The 12,337-nt window shown below is 38.8% G+C and overlaps 1 protein-coding gene across 1 annotated transcript in view; it reads left to right on the top strand.

Moving 5' to 3' along the window:
* LOC126234648 (rootletin) overlaps nt 1-12,337 on the top strand; it is a 246,891-nt gene that overhangs the window by 156,776 nt on the left and 77,778 nt on the right. Inside the window, exon 19 of the mRNA XM_049943380.1 lies at nt 3,549-3,724. Within this exon, the coding sequence (XP_049799337.1) occupies nt 3,549-3,724 (176 nt within the window). The remainder of the gene's footprint in view (nt 1-3,548; nt 3,725-12,337) is intronic.

The raw sequence follows: 12,337 nt of genomic DNA, 5'->3' as shown, positions 1-12,337 counted from the left end.
CAGTGGTTAATTTTTGGTAATTATTTGCCAAAACTAATGTACAGTGTAATGCGAAATACCATGTATACCATTAGTATATTAACACTGGATGTGTGCCAGTGGTAGAGAAAATGTATTTAAATACAAATACAATTATTAAAAATTATTTTCTGTATGTTGAGCTCAAGGAATGTCTGTCCATAAATGAAGATTGTTATGCAGATTAACATACATTAGAATATCATTTACAGTTAAGAGAATTGTGAATTGTGGCATATTTGTCTTGTAATTTACATAACCTAAATCATTTGATTCAGCTACAGGAGACACGTCAAATTGTGGTAAAATTTCACCATAAACAAAGAACAGCTGATGTTAACAAACAGCTTCATAATAATTATACAATTTTGTTATATATGCATACAATAAAATCTAACATTTAATTACCACTTGCTCAAATTATCATTTCATCCTCTATGAATTCTTCTATTGAATAGCCACATTCCTCCCACAGAATCTACTGTAGCCTCATTTTTAAAATTTCTGGCTTCATATTAAATATGTTTTTTGCCCATTAGCTTGTTATATATTATCATCCCCATATACTGTGGAGTCGCGCATGTAATTTCAACTGGTGTGTGCATAGCATAAAATTATTTTTATTTCTTGTGTTATATGTATGGATAAAATGATTCTCCTCAAATATTTTTTGTCTGCGGTGTAGGAAGATTATAATTCCATAATTGTATGTGGAGGGAACGGTTCGGTTTTTTTAGTTTCCGAAATAATGGGCAACAAAGACTCTGTTTGCTGTGCAGTACACGTGTCAGACAATTTTCTTTTGCAGTTTCAGTATTTGAGATACACTACTTGAACTTCCCCAGAAGATTATCCCATATTTAATGACAGATTCAAAATAACTATAACAATCAATTTTTTGTGTACTCAAATCAGTCAAATTTGCTAGTATTTGCATTGCACACGCAAAACTGTTTAGTTTATTTGATAGGAAATCAATATGTGTATTCCAGCTTAAGTTCTTCTTCACATTTAGTCCCAGGAATTTGACCATATCGACTTCTTTCATAGGTTGCTTGTCATGTTATATTTTAAGTCCCATACATTTTTAATGTTTGGTTTTGAAATGTATCATATGAGTTTTTACAGTGTTCAGTTTCAACCCATTTAACTGGAACCAGTTTTCTAAGATATCCAATGTGCTTACGATGGAGCTTGGAATTGTTTCTGCATTTTCATCTTCAATTAAAACAGAAGTATTGTCTTCAAACAGAACTGATGAGGAATTTATATTTATGGATAAGTCATTTACATAGAATAGGAACAGGATTGACCCCAAAATGGAGCCTTGAGGCACACTTGTGATGCTGTACTCCATTTAGGATAATGATTCACTGCATCTGAGGTACTAGTTACCCTTTGTTTTCTGTTTTGTAAGTATGATGTTAGCCAATTTAGAGCATTGTCCTTAATCCTGTAGTTGTCTAATTTGTAGATAAGCAAGTCATGGTCCCCAGAGCCAAATGCTTTTGTCAGATCACAGGAGATACCTGCACTTTTACTCCTCTCATCCAATGATTTGTCTATCTTTTCAATAATTTGTCTATCTTTTCAATAAAGTTACTCACTACATCCAGAGTGTTTTTTTCCTCATTGAAATCCAAATTGGTTACTTATAATAATATCATTTTTTACAATAAAGTTTTTGATCTGGTTTGCAGGTACTTTCTCTAATGCTTCTGACAGGACTGGAAGAATAGAAATAGGCCAATAGTTTCCCAATCTTCCCTCTACCCTTTCTTGAACAGAGGTCTGACGGTGGTATACTTCAAAACATCGGTAAAGCATCCCTGTTCAAAAGACTGGTTAAATACTGTAGTTAGGGGAGCAGCTATTATGCCACTCACCATTTTAATCACTTCAGTGGGTATCCCAACCATCAGAGTTTTTATTTTTTAATGATAATATGACATTTTCCATATCCTTTATTGTGACTTTTTTAAAATCTGTAAGGTACTCAACTTCATAGTGGACTCCAAAGGGATTTACTTTACTCTGATACTCTGCTACATCAACATCAGACTTTGCCCCAATTCATTTAAACAGTCTGTAATTTCCAGAATGAGATATTCACTCTGCAGCGGAGTGTGCGCTGATATGAAACTTCCTGGCAGATTAAAACTGTGTGCCCGACCGAGACTCGAACTCGGGACCTTTGCCTTTCGCGGGCAAGTGCTCTCATACTGGAAACATCCCCCAGGCTGTGGCTAAGCCAAGTCTCTGCAGTATCCTTTCTTTCAGGAGTGTTAGTCCTGCAAGGTCCACAGGAGAGCTTCTGTAAAGTTTGGAAGGTAGGAGACGAGATACTGGCAGAAGTAAAGCTGTGAGTACCAGGCGTGAGTCGTGCTTCGGTAGCTCAGATGGTAGAGCACTTGCCCGCGAAAGGCAAAGGTCTCGAGTTCGAGTCTCGGTCGGGCACACAGTTTTAATCTGCCAGGAAGTTTCATATCAGCGCACACTCCACTGCAGAGTGAATATCTCATTCTGGAAACATCCCCCAGGCTGTGGCTAAGCCATGTTTCTGCAGTATCCTTTCTTTCAGGAGTGCTAGTCCTGCAAGGTTCACAGGAGAGCTTCTGTAAAGTTTGGAAGGTAGGAGATGAGATACTGGCAGAAGCAAAGCTGTGAGTACCGGGAGTGTGTCGTGCTTCGTTAGCTCAGATGGTAGAGCACTTGCCCACGAAAGGCAAAGGTCCCGAGTTCGAGTCTCGGTCGGGTACACAGTTTTAATCTGCCAGGAAGTTTCACTCTGTAATTTTATCTGGGATTACAATAAAGCTATCATCTACTTTAATCCTAGATATTTCATTACTACTAACTCTAACACCTAACTCTGAATTGACAACAGACCACACTGTTTTTGTTTTACTTTTAGGTTGTACTATAAACTTCTTGTTTGCCTTTTTTGGCTGCCCTCACAACTCTTGAAATATAGCTTTACACTGACAAACGTATTCAGTAAAATGTCCGTTTTTATTATATTTCAGTTCATTGTCGAGTTTCCTCTTCCTGGCACTAGAAATTTTTATACCCTGGTTTATCTATTTAAGTTAGTCATTTTGTTGCATGTTGTTCTGAGTGAAAAAGTTCCAATAAATATTTCAGGAAAGTTACTTAAAAAATTGTTAAAGTTACTATTACTCAAAATGCAGGTGTTGTAATGCCATTCAATGTCTCTTAACTTATTTCTAAATGTAACTGAATTTTTTTCATTGAAGATCCTTTTCATATGGCTTTTGTTACAGGATATTTCTTTCTTAATTTTTTGTAGTTCATAGAATAATGCAGAGTGGCCTGAGATTCCTAAATCTATGTAAAATTTATAAACATCTTCAAATACATGGTTTTTAGAATATTATCAATACAGGTAGAATGTAAGTCATCATGGAAAACTTCACCATTTATGCTACTATATGCTTCACCATTTATGCTACTATATGCATATTTTGTGTCCTGTGAAAATATTTAACAGAAGGTCTTTGTTCCATTAGAGTAAGAGGAGAAGATGAAAGAGCTAAGCTTGAAGCATCCGCTGCTGAAATTCGTAAGGAGCGTGATCTTGCTCAACAGGAAGCTCAAGAACTGAAAGTTCAGTTACATCTAGCTGAAGATAGATATGACAGTTGTCATCAGCAACTGCAGGAGACACTGCGCAAACTTAAAGAATGTAAGTTGGAACCGTTTGTTTTTATTTGTGAGATGTAAGGCACATTTGTTAGGTAGGATTTCAGTATTACTATTAACACCAGTAGGAAATGAATCAGTCATGGGTCCGCTCTATTTGCCGTTTCTTCATGATCGTTCCCACAGTGAATGTTACTCCTCTACAGGAAGAGGCATTTCTGTTCATTTTGAAAAGTGATATTCTATTGCCGTTGCCATAATTTTTAGTTTCTCATCTTTCTTTTGAGTATCTCCCTACAACTACATTTGTTACATCATTTAAAAAATTAAAAAAGAAATTTGATGGGGCTTCTCTTGTGAACACACATTGATGTCATTATTCTTGTATTTCTTTCATTGCCTCAAATTTTAGAGCAAAAACACCTTCTGGAATTTAGTGTCTTCCAGTATTTTGCATTGAGGTAAATAACACATTATTCATGATGGGTTTGTAATGAGTATGTAATTCTTTAAAAAAACACAGAAATGTAATTGTGTTCCATTCTCAAACTCACACATGATTGATAACCAATTTAAACATGCAATAACTTGTTTTATACTCCTGCTAAAAACATCTTACAATTGATATGGTAATCTGTGACAAACCCGAATCCTACTATCACCTGTTGATCTTTTGTTTCAGAATAAGCCCTTTGTTGATACTGTTTCAAAAATATTCCTCGTTTACTTCACTTGAATGAAATCTACAGTTCATGTTACACAAAATAAGAAGTAGTCAGAGAGGTGTACGTATTATATATTCTTTTTCAGAATGAATCTTTCACTCTGAAGCAGAGTATGCACTGTTTGCGCACTCTTTTGGAAACTACATGACAGGCTATAATACATGCCAGAGAAGAACATGTACCTGGAATCCTACCTTTCCCAGATAATGCTCTCACAGATTGATCAAGCAAGAAGGCACAGTGGTAAGACACCGTGCATGCAGTTCAAATCCCTGTCCAGCCATTCCAATTTAGATTTCCTGTGGTTTCTCTGAACTGCTGTATTCAAATGTCAGGATGGTTCCTTTCAAAAGGTCTCAGCTGATTTCCTTTCACATCTGCTTCCAATCTGAACTTGTGCTCCATCACTAATGATATCATCATTAATAGGACAATAAACCCTAATCATCCTTCCGTCGTTCTTTCTGGCTGAGCTATTGAGGCAATGCTTATGACACATACACAGCTTTCTTCTTTGTAGTACTCTCCTAATTTTCAAACTTCATGGAAACGCTCCTGCATACCTTGTTAGATCAGCTCTCCTAGAGGAAAGAATGTTGTGAATAAATGGCTTTGCACAGACTAGTGTCTCTTTTCAGAATGAATATTCCACTCTGCAGCAGATTGTGCTGATTTTGAAACTTTCTTTCAGGGTGGAACTGTGTCCTGGAATGGGATTCAAAACTGAAACATTGTCTTTTGCAAGTAATAATCTCACCTACTTAGGTATCATGATTCTCAACCTGTTCTTGAACAGTTTCAATACTGTTAGTACTTAAGCTCCCCTGCATGTGTTGCTATGTCAATACTTATGGGAGAAATGTTATCACTGAAATGTTAGCCACAGCCTAAAAGTTGTTTCCTGAACAAATATTTCTCCCTTCATTGTGATGTGAACTGTTTTTAAACTACTTCTACTAGTCCAGCAAGGTATGCAGAATAGATTCTTTGATTTGTGATTGTAGGAGAGAGTATGTTGGAGAACTGAAGATCTACGGACAATTGTACATGGACAAACCCTGTAAGCAGGCCTCAAATTCTGAGCATTTATTATAGTATATAAACTATTAAATAACTCATTTAAGTTATGACATTATCCAGCATCTCATCCAAATATGTTATGTTTCCTTGCCGCTGTAGGTACAATAAATTAGTTATTGTGACAAAAAAATGTTGTGACTCTAATACACAGGTTTTGTTGTTGTTGTTGTTGTTGTGGTCTTCAGTCCTGAGACTGGTTTGATGCAGCTCTCCATGCTACTCTATCCTGTGCAAGCTTCTTCATCTCCCAGTACTTACTGCAACCTACATCCTTCTGAATCTGCTTTGTGTATTCATCTCTTGGTCTCCCTCTACGATTTTTACCTTCCACGCTGCCCTCCAATGCTAAATTTGTGATCCCTTGATGCCTCAGAACATGTCTTACCAACCGGTCCCTTCTTCTTGTCAAGTTGTGCCATAAACTCCTCTTCTCCCCAATTCTACACTCCTGGAAATGGAAAAAAGAACACATTGACACCGGTGTGTCAGACCCACCATACTTGCTCCGGACACTGCGAGAGGGCTGTACAAGCAATGATCACACGCACGGCACAGCGGACACACCAGGAACCGCGGTGTTGGCCGTCGAATGGCGCTAGCTGCGCAGCATTTGTGCACCGCCGCCGTCAGTGTCAGCCAGTTTGCCGTGGCTTACGGAGCTCCATCGCAGTCTTTAACACCGGTAGCATGCCGCGACAGCGTGGACGTGAACCGTATGTGCAGTTGACGGACTTTGAGTGAGGGCGTATAGTGGGCATGCGGGAGGCCGGGTGGACGTACCGCCGAATTGCTCAACACGTGGGGCGTGAGGTCTCCACAGTACATCGATGTTGTCGCCAGTGGTCGGCGGAAGGTGCACGTGCCCGTCGACCTGGGACCGGACCGCAGCGACGCACGGATGCACGCCAAGACTGTAGGATCCTACGCAGTGCCGTAGGGGACCGCACCGCCACTTCCCAGCAAATTAGGGACACTGTTGCTCCTGGGGTATCGGCGAGGACCATTCGCAACCGTCTCCATGAAGCTGGGCTACGGTCCCGCACACCGTTAGGCCGTCTTCCGCTCACGCCCCAACATCGTGCAGCCCGCCTCCAGTGGTGTCGCGACAGGCGTGAATGGAGGGACGAATGGAGACGTGTCGTCTTCAGCGATGAGAGTCGCTTCTGCCTTCGTGCCAATGATGGTCGTATGGGTGTTTGGCGCCGTGCAGGTGAGCGCCACAATCAGGTCTGCATACGACCAAGGCACACAGGGCCAACACCCGGCATCATGGTGTGGGGAGCGATCTCCTACACTGGCTGTACACCACTGGTGATCGTTGAGGGGACACTGAATAGTGCACGGTACATCCAAACCGTCATCGAACCCATCGTTCTACCATTCCTAGACCGGCAAGGGAACTTGCTGTTCCAACAGGACAATGCACGTCCGCATGTATCCCGTGCCACCCAACGTGCTGTAGAAGGTGTAAGTCAACTACCCTGGCCAGCAAGATCTCCGGATCTGTCCCCCATTGAGCATGTTTGGGACTGGATGAAGTGTCGTCTCACGCGGTCTGCACGTCCAGCAGGAACGCTGGTCCAACTGAGGCGCCAGGTGGAAATGGCATGGCAAGCCGTTCCACAGGACTACATCCAGCATCTCTACGATCGTCTCCATGGGAGAATAGCAGCCTGCATTGCTGCGAAAGGAGGATATACACTGTACTAGTGCCGACATTGTGCATGCTCTGTTGCCTGTGTCTATGTGCCTGTGGTTCTATCAGTGTGATCATGTGATGTATCTGACCCCAGGAATGTGTCAATAAAGTTTCCCCTTCCCGGGACAATGAATTCACGGTGTTCTTATTTCAATTTCCAGGAGTGTATTCAATACCTCCTCATTATTTATGTGATCTACCCATCTAATCTTCAGCATTCTTCTTTAGCACCACATTTCGAAAGCTTCTATTCTCTTCTTGTCCAAACTATTTATCGTCCATGTTTCACTTCCATACATGGCTACACTCCATACAAATACTTTCAGAAACAACTTCCTGACATTTGAATCTATACTCGATGTTAACAAATTTCTCTTCTTCAGAAACGCTTTCCTTGCCAATGCCAGTCTACATTTTATATCCTCTCTACTTCGACCATCATCAGTTATTTTGCTCCCCAAATAGCAAAACTCCTTTACTACTTTATGTGTCTCATTTCCTAATCTAATTCCCTCAGCATCACCTGACTTAATTCGACTACATTCCATTATCCTCGTTTTCCTTTGTTGATGTTCATCTTATATCCTCCTTTCAAGACACTGTCCATTCCACTCAACTGCTCTTCCAAGTCCTTTGCTGTTTCTGACAGAATTACAATGTCATCGGCGAACCTCAAAGTTTTTATTTCTTCTCCATGGATTTTAATACCTACTCCGAATTTTTCTTTTGTATCCTTTACTGCTTGCTCAATATACAGATTGAATAACATCAGGGAGAGGCTTTAACCCTGTCTCACTCCCTTCCCAACTGCTGCTTCCCTTTCATGCCCCTCGACTCTTATAACTGCCATCTGGTTTCTGTACAAATTGTAAATAGCCTTTTGCTCCCTGTATTTTACCCTTGCCACCTTTAGAATTTGAAAGAGGGTATTCCAGTCAACATTGTCAAAAGCTTTTTCTAAGTCTACAAGTGCTAGAAACGCAGGTTTGCCTTTCCTTAATCTTTCTTCTAAGATAAGTCGTAAGGTCAGTATTGCCTCACGTGTTCCAGTATTTCTACGGAATCCAAACTGATCTTCCCCGAGGTCGGCTTCTACTAGTTTTTCCATTCGTCTGTAAAGAATTCTTGTTAGTATTTTGCAGCTGTGGCTTATTAAACTGATTGTTCAGTAATTTTCACATCTGTCAACACCTGCTTTCTTTGGGATTGGAATTATTATATTCTTCTTGAAGTCTGAGAGTATTTCGCCTGTCTCATACATCTTGCTCACCAGATGGTAGAGTTTTGTCAGGACTGGCTCTCCCAAGGCCGTCAGTAGTTCTAATAGAATGTTTTCTACTCCCGGGGCCTTGTTTTGACTCAGGTCTTTCAGTGCTCTGTCAGACTCTTCACGCAGTATCGTATCTCCCATTTCGTCTTCATCTACATTACCTTCCATTTCCAGAATATTGTCCTCAAGTACGTCGCCCTTGTATAGACCCTCTATATAGTCCTTGCACCTTTCTGCTTTCCCTTCTTTACTTAGAACTGGGTTTCCATCTGAGCTCTTGATATTCATACAAGTGGTTCTCTTTTCTCTAAAGGTTTCTTTAATTTTCCTGTAGGCAGTATCTATCTTACCCCTAGTGAGATAAGCCTCTACATCCTTACATTTATCCTCTAGCCATCCCTTCTTAGCCATTTTGCACTTACTGTCAATCTCATTTTTGAGACGTTTGTATTCCTTTTTGCCTGCTTCATTTACTGCATTTTTATATTTTCTCCGCTCATCAATTAAATTCAATATTTCTTCTGTTACCCAAGGATTTCTACTAGCCCTCGTCTTTTTACCTACTTGATCCTCTGCTGCCTTCACTACTTCATCCCTCAGAGCTACCCATTCTTCTTCTATTGTATTTCTTTCCCCAATTTGTGACAATTGTTCCCTTATGCTCTCCCTGAAACTCTGTACAACCTCTGGTTTAATCAGTTTGTCCAGGTCCCATCTCCTTAAATTTCCACCTTTCTGCAGTTTCTTCAGTTTTGTTAGTTACCCTGAAATGGTGAGATGGATTCCTGATCATTATGTCAGCATTTTTTGTGACTCAATGGTGAAGGCACTTTCCTCTTATGTAGGTTTTTCATGGTTTACCTAAATCGCTTTAGGTGATCATGAGGTTGGTTCCATCGGCTTTGTCATGACATACTTCTTCCATTGTTGCTGCTCAGATCTGGTCGTGCACCTATAATAACCTAGAGACTGACTAACATACCTTCAATTATTTCTTCCTCCTCGGGTGTATTGTACAAATTGTACACCTTTGCATAGGGACAACTGGGGAGTGTTTGTGCAGTGTGGTTATGTGTTTCTGTCACAAAGCAAAAATAAATACACCACCTCCAACTATTAGTGCTATAATACAACTTCAAATTGTTACTAAATGTCACAAAATCTGGTATTTTTTCTGTTCCCTTGCAAAAATGTTGTAAATCTAAGGGTAGCAGTTTACTAATATTGGTAACTAATAGTTATTGAATGCTGAAATTGGATTTGACCTTTTTTTCCAATTCTGAGAATTACATATAATCTTAAAATAACAGTGGCTTTCTTGTTTAAAGAACTGTGGTTCCAGATATGACATCAAGTGACAACATTCCAGTACCAATCTTAGTCGCCAACGTGACATTTCCTGTCATTTTTGCACAACCTATTGTACAAAAAAGTGGCACTTTAAAACAAAAAAAAATATCTTTAATGCAGAGCATCAATTAAACTAGGTATTTTCGTAATATGCAGCTGTAAATATGAAAAACATTGAGTGCAACACTTCTGTTTAGCAAAAACATAAATGAGCTTGGTATCTGAGGACTTTTAACCCAATATATGCCCCGGCCTATGAATACATCAAGCCCGATTTACACCTAGGTGAATGGAAGTGAAGTCAAGCAAATGAACAGTTACAGACAATTTCCCAGTGTTTACTACAATTCACTTGTATCCATGAGCAAGTGTTTACACTAGTTGGAACAGAAAAGAATACAAAATAACAGGCACAGCATATCAGCACCACATTATTGTTTCTTGGCATTAATTGGAGCACAGAGCCACTACTGTGCTTACCTTTGATATTCAGAGAGGTTTATTTTGCATGGCAAGCTCATTGTTTGTGACAAAGTAAGCAAAATAGCATTAAAAAAGAGGAATTCAGGGGAAATGTTTTGAGAAGTGCAGTTGATACTGAATTGCAACTCTAATTTCCAAAACTTTGCACATATGTTGCTTTTCATTGGCGTCTCAGTACAATTGAGGAGGAAATTTAAAAGCAGAATATTAAGTACCGATGACCAACATAATCTGAATGAATGCTAGCATTTACTCTCTGTTTGTTAGTTACTGGAAACTTTTACATTGGTGGTTGTTCACAATTCAGTAGTTGCTATCTCCTGGACAGTCTCTGATGTCTGCAGTGATATGTGGAAAACATTTCAAGGACTGATTTAAAGTATGTGAAAGGAAAATAATTTCATTAAAATATGATTAATGAGGTTTAATACATTCATATAAGCTGTCACATATGCTACTTGACAAAATCTGCTGTTTGGTTTGCTACAGGGCAGTGAGCATGATACCATGTAAACCATTTTCATTTATCATCAAAAATCTCCAACATAACAGTGATACATCAGTCTTGTAATTACAGCTGTTGTGAACATAACAGTGACAATGATCAGATCTTTTGTATAATTTTAATTTTTCACACTTGTGTATTTTCAAGGAAATTTATTGTACTTTTCCTTTTTAACCTTTGATCCTTTGATGACCAACAGCCAGAGGACCATGAGCGAACACTAACGAATGTGAACTGAACAAGACTGAATGCAGTTTACACCAGAGAGAATTCTTGCTCACTCCAATGTAAACTAAACCACACAATAAACTACTTTCATAGAATGGTGAAAATGATATTAATAGGTATTGAAATAAATATTCTCAGTGTCCTGTTTTAAATATTCTGAGTGTCCTGCTTTAAATAGTCTCTGTATCATGTTTTACTGGCAGAAATACATTTTCATGATGTCAAGTGTCCTGTACTATATTTGGCTGATAGAAGCAAACCAAGCAGGTGCCATGTTGATTTGCAAATTTGTGAAGCTCGAGTGCTGTATTTTATGATTTTCTTATTTATACTGACATACTAAAAAATACCCATTTTAATCAGTGCATCACATTAAAGATCTCTCTAAACAGCGTCATTTTTTATACGAATTCCTGTGCAAAAATATTGTGAAATCTGACTTCGCTGAAGAAAACGTTACCTGTATTCCAAGTTGAAAGTGAAGATTGCTTCATTGCTGTGGAAAAATGAATTTTTACTGACTAAACTAGTAAGCTTTTGAGAAATATGAAGGCACTAATACTTCAGGCAGAAGTGAATGTGTAGTATCTCAAAATTTTTGATACTAATTCTTGTACTTCTGCCACTGGTGCAGTTAAAGATAATGTCCAACTTGGCTCTTCTTTATTTTTAAATCATTTATTGTTAATTCTTTTTCAGGTTTGATTCAAGAAAGTTATCTAAAAAGTAATAAGAGTTGTTAAATTGACTCCTTAAGCAAAATGTAACATCAGTTTTACAAAATATATTGCACAGTTAAAAAAAAAAAAGGACAATTTTTGTAGTAGCAATGGATAAAGAAATTATGACTTAACCTTTTTCTGAGGTACCTGTCTTTTCATGGAATGTACTAAACCTGCTATTGGAAAAAAAAAATCACAAGAAAGAGAACCACTATAAAGGAGACACTGAAACGCACTGGATTGCACCTTCAAATTAGGCCAACAATTCTTGCGGTAACAGATCCTCCTATTAAGTCTGTATTCACTGTTCTAGGTTCTTGTTCCAACCATGGAATGATAATGAACTCTTATTAATGCTGAGATGGCAAATAGTCTTATTATGTGTACATATAGCACATCTCGGCCATATAAGATATTCTTAGTGCAAAAGCAATTTTCAATGCAAGCAAGTTATGTGTACTTTGCCAAGTGTCTGGTGTTGTGCAGAAGGAAATTTGTCTTCAGTGTTCAAATTATGGGGTGCTGTTTTCACACTATAGTCAAGTATTGACGAACCATTGGCTTCAAGTCTCAGAAGAGAACTTAGAAGTTATG

This window comes from Schistocerca nitens, chromosome 2 (genome assembly GCF_023898315.1).
Source record: "Schistocerca nitens isolate TAMUIC-IGC-003100 chromosome 2, iqSchNite1.1, whole genome shotgun sequence".
NCBI lineage: Eukaryota > Metazoa > Arthropoda > Insecta > Orthoptera > Acrididae > Schistocerca > Schistocerca nitens.
This window is presented reverse-complemented; position numbering and strand designations above follow the sequence as displayed.